The sequence below is a fragment of the Wyeomyia smithii genome, chromosome 3 (genome assembly GCF_029784165.1).
Source record: "Wyeomyia smithii strain HCP4-BCI-WySm-NY-G18 chromosome 3, ASM2978416v1, whole genome shotgun sequence".
NCBI classification, from domain to species: domain Eukaryota; kingdom Metazoa; phylum Arthropoda; class Insecta; order Diptera; family Culicidae; genus Wyeomyia; species Wyeomyia smithii.
The window spans coordinates 77,998,592-78,007,452 of NC_073696.1; the positions used below are offsets into that span (position 1 = coordinate 77,998,592).

General features: G+C 35.9%; 1 protein-coding gene across 1 annotated transcript; it reads left to right on the top strand.

The window, feature by feature from the left end:
* Positions 1 to 1,808: 1,808 nt before the first annotated feature.
* On the top strand, positions 1,809 to 5,175 carry LOC129727579 (uncharacterized). Its single transcript, XM_055685550.1, has 4 exons — positions 1,809 to 2,113; positions 3,185 to 3,318; positions 3,465 to 4,125; positions 4,186 to 5,175. Exons 1-4 carry the CDS (start codon positions 2,023 to 2,025, stop codon positions 4,305 to 4,307), a joined length of 1,008 nt encoding a protein of 335 aa, XP_055541525.1. The 5' UTR covers positions 1,809 to 2,022; the 3' UTR covers positions 4,308 to 5,175.
* Positions 5,176 to 8,861: the final 3,686 nt, after the last annotated feature.

The window sequence follows — 8,861 nt, forward strand, 5'->3', positions numbered from 1 at the left end:
CGAGTCCCATCATTTATTTCCAAGCCTGCAATTCATGCAAAAGTTTTTAGAACTCGTGGAAATATACAATGTTCCAACTCGTGAACATACAGTTGAATAAAACATACTTTTAGTTGAATCATAGTTATTTTACCTTAAATTCAAATTAAAACTTCATTTGCAATTTTCTCAATTGTGAGCATTTCCATATGGGACTCTTATGCTTTTATGGGCAGTTAACCTTTTTTTTCTCTGTATCCCTGAAGGGCACTGGGTACTGAAATGCCACTGCGACATTCTTGCTGATTGTCTTTTGTGGCGGCAGTTAACCTTAATGTGAGTCTACTCAAACATTAAGTAACATAAAATGTGTTCTACTCAATACACGGGGAAGAATACTACTACTACCACTCCCGTTTACGTTGCGCTGTATTCATGAATTAATTAAAAACATTCATTAATTACGTAGCGCAAGAATAACAAGTTTCGACTCCCTCTTCCCCCTATGTCACGCTTTTTGTATAGGGGTGATTCCATACGAAGTGATCACAAATAAGCACAAACCTGGACTCGTCTATCACAGATTTTGCTCAAAATTGGGGGAATCATTCATCTAGTGTCACTTTGGAAAAATCCCAATTTTGGTGTCGATTGTAATATCCCCCGCTCTGTGAGACGCCCTTTTGTGTTGCAAGATAACACATTTTTCTGTCAAAACTTTTTTCTGTTTCCTACAATTTATAGGCGTAAGACGTCCGAAAATTACTGATAGGTTATTTTTGAAAACAATTTAGCAAGGAATCCAGAAAAATATTATTTTTGACCACAAGTGTTGCCAGATAGATTATTTTTGTATTAAATTTGCATTTTTCGGCGAATGTAGCCAATTCTATACTAAATTTGATAATTTTATCGTATTTCTCAGAAAATTTTACGTAAGAAACACTTATCATTCTAAGGTAATATCAGCCAATCTCGAGATAAAACATTTTTACGAAAATAGTTTTAAATTTCGTAATTGAATTTCGTTAATAGCAACACTTCCAGTCGAAAATGATATTTTTTCTGGATTCCTTGCTTTATTTTCTTCAAGAACCACCTATCAGTATTTTTTGGACGTCTTACGTCTATAAATTGCAGAAAATAAGAAAAAGTGGTATTGACAAATAGGCACTTTGCCCATGCACGCAAACGCTCTTCTTACACAGATATGACAGCCATAGTATCCAGCTTTTTACGCACCATAATGGCGGTCACTATAATGCCGGTTCGTAATATGCGAACCTCTCTGCTGACGTCAGATTTGCGATTTCTGAAAAATTGGCAACACAAATGTTGCCAGATATATTTTGCTTTTATAAGTTGTATGACGACTTCAAACTGTCGTATAAGCAGAGTTGTCAAAAGGAGGGGGGGGGGGGTAATTTATTACGGACTTTGCATTATAGCGTCCACCATTATGGCGCGTAAAAAGCTTGATAGTTTGTCTTAAGAGAATGCGAAACATATGGTCACAGACAAACAAACGTACCTCTTCGAAGAAAAATAGTGAGGAATGTTCGCCCTTGTTCGAAACGTCCACCATGTAAGCTAATTGCCTACTAACTAATTTCCGTTAAAACAGTTCACCATGTTTTTCACTCGCCATTTCTGCCTAAGTGCTCAAACTCGTAGTTTGTACCCAAGTCTCTCCTAATTACAGCATAATACCGATGAAATATTTCCCCTGAAACGTTTCCCATCTGATTTTGACATTTCTCGTTGGGTGGATTTGGGTGTTGGACGCAACCGAGAAGCTGATAAGAAGGGAGCGCAGTATTTTAGTCGAATGTGTACATTTTGGAAGCAGCAAAGCAAAACAGAACATTGCCCAGCGGGCAGAATAGACGTACCAGGAATGATGTAGGTAGTTGTGATGTGTTGTAAGTGACGTTCCGTTTGGACTGGTTATATAGCTAGTGGTGAATAAAATTTAGTCGGCCGTCTCCGTCTGATTGGCTGATTGTGTAGTCGGTTATCAACCGATCGTTCGTCCCTTGAACGATGAGTGCACATCATAACATCAACGAAGAAGAGCCTAGGATGTCTAGATTGTTGAAATTGGCTCAGAAATTTAACTGTTTCTATCTCAATGGTAAGTGCTGTTTGGAGTGCCTGTTAAACCATCATTTGTCTGACTCAGATTGCAGTGGGCTTGAGCAAAATCGATAGCGGCATAGGATTGCGGCATAGCACCAAATGCTCAGGTCAATAGCATTTGAAGTAGAAATTTTTTGTTGTTCCAATAAAATTGAAAAAGTGTTTTTTCTTAGTGAAAATGTGAAAAGTATTTGAACAAAGAACGTGAAATAAACTCTAGCCTAATACATAATCCAAGGTGACCATTTTGCCCAAAAATTGGATTTCTTTATTATTTTTTTTTCTCGATATGTTCAAACTAATGTGGAAAATCGATTAAAATGCTCCGCCTGCTTGACTGCGAATATTGTAGTTTGCAATTTATGGTACGAAAACCGTCGCATAGGATAGTGAAATATACCTACTTTCATTTTTCACCTATGCCACATACCTGCAGGCCTTGAACCCTTCCCCGACCGTTCGCTCGTTGCCCAGAGATATTGCTTACCAATCAGCCAGTTATTATTTTTAGCGAAACATTTTTGTATAATCGTATCTATGGTATATGGTAAAGCTATATGTAGTTGTTTATTAGAAATACAGTGTTTTCAATTACGGTGAGGTATTTTTTAAATATTTTTTTAACTATAGAGTGATTATTGTATATTGCTCACATCGTTTAGCACATTTGTTGTCTTAGTTATAGAATCTGAAATTTGCTATCTTAGTTATAGAATCTAATCGTTGGGTATCGCCTGAGAATTCTGTGCGATATCTTATCTCACAATCATTACCAGCATATTTAAAATACACCTACGTCGTCCAAAGTTCGGAAGACGTACTTTAAGATTATATTGTTTCTTTAAGCACGATTGGTAATTATTGCCGAAATGCGAGCCAGTGACGTCAGTGTGTTATTTATTTTTCTCATGTCGGATAAACAACCGCGTTGTTTGACCTTTTGAAAAGAATTATATCAACAAAAGCCCAAAGTTTCGTTTCACCACAGTTGACCTAAAAAAATGAGACTATCTTGCAAGCAGTATAGTGAGTAAAACATGGTGCGTCATTTGTATTTGCATTTTAGGTCTGATCAAGGGCGACTGTCGCCCGTTTGTCGTGGATGGACAGCAAGTAGGATTAATCACCCAAAATGTGTTGGAGCAATTGTTTAAATATCCAGAAGTTTTCTTTATTAGGACTGCCGAACCAGACAAGCAGGTATGTGCCTTTATGTAGGATTGAAAAATCTGCTTATAATTGAAGAAATTCGAAATCAAAGTGTAGTAAATCAAGGCAATTCATTTATCAAAATCAATTCAAATTAAAGTTCAACAACTATAATAGACATACTTTTTCACCACCAGAATATCGTCGAGTTAAATCCAGCTTTCCGTGATTATATCGAGCGGTCGGAGCAGGTCGACAGAGTACTGAAGGAGTTTCGTGCTCAGGGAGTTTTTATAGCATTAAAAGGATGGCGCAACGAGTGCTTCGATGTGAAAAGCACAACGGAGTCGCTGCTTAAGATGGAACGTTCGGCCACTTGTCTCTTTGGTGTGCGTAACTATGGGGTTGAAATTAATGGCTATGTGCGCCATCCCACCAAGGGACTCTGCATTTGGCTACAGCAGCGTTCTGATACTAAGCAAACGTGGCCTGGTAAATGGGATAACATGGTCAGCGGAGGGCTATCCGTAGGCTACGGAATCTATGAAACCGCAGTCAAGGAAGCTGCCGAAGAAGCGTCGATTCCACCAAACTTAATCAAGAATCTTGTCTCGGCTGGATGTGTTTCGTTCTTCTTTGAGAGTGAGAGAGGAATCTTTCCGAACACAGAGTTTGTTTTTGATCTAGAGCTGCCGGAAGACTTCGAGCCTGATAATAGCGATGGCGAAGTACAGAATTTCCGGCTGCTGCCGGCGAAAGAATGTTTGGAGCAAGTTTTTGCTCCGGATTTCAAAACAACGAGCTGCCCAGTGATAATCGATTTTATGATTCGACACGGCATTATTACACCGGAGAATGGTAAGAATAGTTGAAAAGTAAGTTAAGTCATAAATTTTTTATTTTGCATCTTTCTTCCAGAGAGCAATTTTACTCAGATTGTCGAGCTTCTTCACGTTCCGCTTCAGTCACTGTATACGTACAGAACAACGAAGGTTAAAAACCTCAATAACGGAAATAGTATCAAGAATGGGCGTGTCTAGCCCGGTAGAAATAGTTACGTAAATTGCATTCAATAGCCAATATAACAAATACGATTCATTAGCTATGCATACCCAAATTTGAGACGATTTTATTTATAAAACAAAAGTGATTGCAGATGGGCTATTTAAACCAAAACTTAAACTGTGCTAAGTAGATGTTAACGTTTTCTAAAGCTAATCATCTTTCCAATCTACTCTATAGCGAGGCAGCAAAAAAGTTCAACACGTTTGCTTATACAATCTATATAATCAAGTTCCGTTTTAGTGTGCGGGTTATTTGTCAGTACGTGCGTAGTTGTAATACAACAGAACAATGTCTGGGTTTTGTTTTGTTTTTAAGAATTTTATAAACGGCAGTACTATATTAAAAGTTAAAAATGGAATGAGGCTAGTTCTATATAACCAGCGTAAATGATAACAGAAAGAATCATCAGTAGCCTCAGTACATAAGTTTGTATTTTTTATTTCACTGTCAAGAATAGTTTGTTTCGTCAATTTAACACAAAATGCATCACTGAAGTGTTGCACCGGAAGGTTTAGGTTCAATCCTATGACAGATGTATTACAATATCCCACTTGAGACTACAAGAGATAATCATATTTATTATTTATTTATTGTGAAACGATATTTTAAACCCACTACACGCACTAGTTTACGTTACTGTGTATACTGTTATAGTTTGGTTTTATTTATGCGTGAGAAATAATAGCTAAGTAGTTGATTTTAATATACTGTCCTTTATGAACACATCACAATTTTTTTTGAGAAGGAAATGCTGGCATCTTCTGTTTTATATATTCAATACGTGTTTTCAAAGATTAAAAACAACTTCAAGAAAAATACAAATAGCTCTGTTTGAAACTTTAACCTTGCTTTTCATTATCCATGGTCCGTAACACATTGTGAAAATCATAAAATACTGAAAAATCTATCTTTTGAAACTTCCCAAAAAACAGCAAATTTTCGGAATCTTAACGTCGTTATTTCGTTAATAAAAAAATGTTGGGGCTTATTACGGGAGTCACTTCACGGTAAGAACGAAGTGAAAAATCTCACGGTGAAAAAAGACGCGTGCAAATCAAATGGGAATCACTTTCACCGTGCCTAGTACGGTTGTCACTTCATCGTCAAGTGACTCCCGTGATAAACCCCGTTGACTCTGAGATAAAAAGAAGGTCAATGATTCCTTTAAACAACATTATGAGCCATACAATCGTACGAACCATGATTGCAATACACGGAAGAAGCAGAAAAACATTTATTAGAATTGCAAAAAGACCATCATGTGAAGGTAATCTAAAATTCATTACCATTCAAAAATTTAGTCCTTTCGAACATGCAAAACGGCGTAGATGATAGGCCGTGTGAATGAAAGCATTTGCACATTTTGTAGGAGAAGTAGAGTAAACTCTTCCATTTAACAGCCCAATGCACAGTGGGGAATCGCTGGCCATCAGCCAAAAAAATTTTTTTTCGTTAGCTGTATCATAATATTTTTCCCTTATTGCTATAACATTCAAGTGTCTAAATCCAGAATTTGAGCGCAATATCATGAAAACTGATTTTTTTATGACTTTTCAAAGCTAGGCATACTGACGATTTTTGACAGCTTCAATGACAGTTTGGATTTTTTTGACGTCAAAGGAAAAGTTGTTGTGAATATTTTGCAAAACAAACCCTTTTCATTAGATATTGTAAAATTTGGTCATAGTAGGCCTGACACTAGAAAAAAATAAAAAACGTGATTTTTTGTAGAAAAGTAGCTTAAACGTTTAGTTGCCGCAGTTTGCCACGGTTGTGACTACATTCAGAATTTAGGTAAAAACGTAAGCTTTCAAAAGCATACTGTCCGCTGTAGCGCAAAACTGCGCAAATCGTCACTTAAGTGGAAAAAGCGATAGCAGATTTTTAAATTTTTTTTTTCTGAATTTGAAATTCCATCCAGGATTAATTTTAATCATAACCTTGAAACCCCATTAATGAAGATTTATGATAGTGAACTCAATCCGTAAAAATAAAATATAAATTTGGGCAAAAATTACAAAATTTATCAATAAAAAGTTATGAAAATACGTGTTAAAAAAACAGTAAACAAATATTTAAGAAATCCCAAGTATGTCAAACTAATTTATAACTTTCTGCATATTCAAAACAATATTGAAAACATTCAGCCCTTTGCAATTTATGATCATAAAATTCGCTAAACTGATTAAAGTGTCAAATCCTAGAGGCAAGTTCATACCATCAAACTTCGACCAACAATAGCCCGTTTGCAGATTGCTTTCGCTTCGCATACGTTTGCATACAACAGTAAAGCACACAATTTGCTGTATGAGAAAAACACAAAGAACATTCGTCGCCTTCCGCATCTTTTCAAATTCATTTAGAACGTTGTGTGATTCCAGTGTCTTGGGTTTGAATTCAGAAATAAGGTTAATTTTATTATGGAGTTTTCAACTTCAGCGGCACCACCTAATTTAATGTCTAGTAAGTTGTCAATTCATGGTTTTATACATGTACTAGTTGAACGTTCCCGGCGATGCTCGGGGTCAAAGGTTTCAAAATTAAGAATAATTGTTTATATTTCATTGATGCATTAGCACAATTCACTTCAGTAATATTTCGCATCATTTTGGAATGCACGTTGTGATTTTATGCTGTTTAACAGAAACTGGAAGTCGCCATTTATAATTTCGAAATGACGTATGTAGTTCCACTTTCGGAAGAATTGAAATTGTTGGTCAACCGGAAGTCGCCATTTTGGAAAATGTGTGGGGTCATCTCAGTTCCGATTATACCTATATTGGGTGAAATTCGGGCCATTCCACAATCGTTTACAGTAAAACCTCTGTTTATGTAACTTTTGGAAGAAAGAAATTAACGTAAGAAGAATTGAGCATGACCAGCCATGCTAAGCCTTGGTGCTACATTCCGATTCGGAACTTGACCTTCTGTTTATATATACACAGACTTCGCAGCCAACTGTTTAGTGTACAGGACAATTGCGGAGCTAGCGCTACGATCCTACTGACACTTACAGTCATTCCCAAGCCGAGACTCGAACCTACGACGACTGGCTTGTTAGGCGAGCATCGTACCTCGAGCCCATCTGGGAGCTATTATATCCCTCTACAATGAAATCTGAAAAGATGGCATGTGATATTTATTAACCCTTTCCCGCTCATGGTGACTCTAGAGCACCAAGAATTATAATCATCATATCTTGACATAAAATAGTTTGTTGTGCTTACGATTGTTCTATAAACTTTTATATGCTGCCTCAGAGCATCACTAGGCATTTTCTTTAAAATACTACAGTTGACAGTAATTTTAGTTAGTCTACAAAGTGTTCAGCTTGAATTTTCTCATGAAGCTATAAATTTTAATGATAGACCTTGTGAGCGTTAGAGGGTTAAAATCAAAATGCTTTCTGGTGTCCAAGGAACACGTCTGAGAAGAAGTGAAGGTTTTCTGATAACTAACAATTGTGCTTTAATTCACAAAACTACGTAGAAATTAAAAAAAGCATGAGTTTTAATGCTAAAGTCGCCTCTTAATGGATGTACAAACTAATGACTTGTGGTCTTTCCTCCAATCAATCTCCCAAGATCTAGTTTGAATAAAAGTAAAAAAAATTGAAAAATTAAGTCGAATCCCGTAATGTGTATCTATTCACAAAACTACGAAAACATCAGAAATGTAAAATGGTTATGCTCAACTCGCACTGAATCAAAACATGTTTTTTTGTAAGAAATTATTTGCAAATGTTTGGGAACAACGAAATTTTTATTTTAAAAAAATCACTTGATATCGCTTTGAATTCTGGTTTACATAAATTAAGCCTAAAAAAATCATGTGGTTTTGTGGAAAATAATGAAACTTTAAACAATCAGATACCTATCACCTTTCTCTTCAAATAACTTTCCTCAACATTAACGAACATTTCATTGTAAAAACAAATCACAGATCACAGCTTTAAATTTTGATTTAGAGGCAAGTTCAACATTAAAAATCATGAGTTTGCATGTTTCACGTAGTTTTGTGAATAATAACTTGAGTTCCAGTAGTCAGATACCTGTTTTTTTCCTCAAATGTCTTTCCTGAACTTCAACGAAAATTTTGATGAAACAAGAATCATATCTCATCGCTTTGAAGTTTGATTTAGACGCGAATTCGGCATAAAAAGTCATAATCTTGCGTGTTTTACGTAATTTTGTGAATGATAACTGAAGTTTAAGTAATCAGATACTTATTATTTTTTCTCGAATGTCTTTCTTGAACATAAACGAATTATTCAATGAAAAAAGAATCACATGTCGTCACTTTGAATTTGGATTTAAAGACGAATTGAGTATAAAAAGCCATAATCATCTTCTGAGATATCTATCTCCCATAACAATCATCTTCTGAGATATCTATCTCCCAAAAATATGTTAATGCAACTTCTGGGAACTTTGCTATATCACAGTAGTATTCAATTCCGTTTCGTTCTTGTGCTACAGTTTTTAAACGGGTAGAAGATGAGCGTTTAAAACAAAAGAAAATCCTGCGAT

What these genes read in the sequence shown, in the direction of transcription:
- LOC129727579 (XM_055685550.1), top strand. Translation starts at nt 2,023, where the DNA reads ATGAGTGCACATCATAACATCAACGAAGAAGAGCCTAGGATGTCTAGA. An exon ending in TAACTGTTTCTATCTCAATG is followed by an intron (nt 2,114 to 3,184) that starts GTAAGTGCTGTT and finishes TTTGCATTTTAG; the next exon opens with GTCTGATCAAGGGCGACTGT. An exon ending in CTGCCGAACCAGACAAGCAG is followed by an intron (nt 3,319 to 3,464) that starts GTATGTGCCTTT and finishes TTTCACCACCAG; the next exon opens with AATATCGTCGAGTTAAATCC.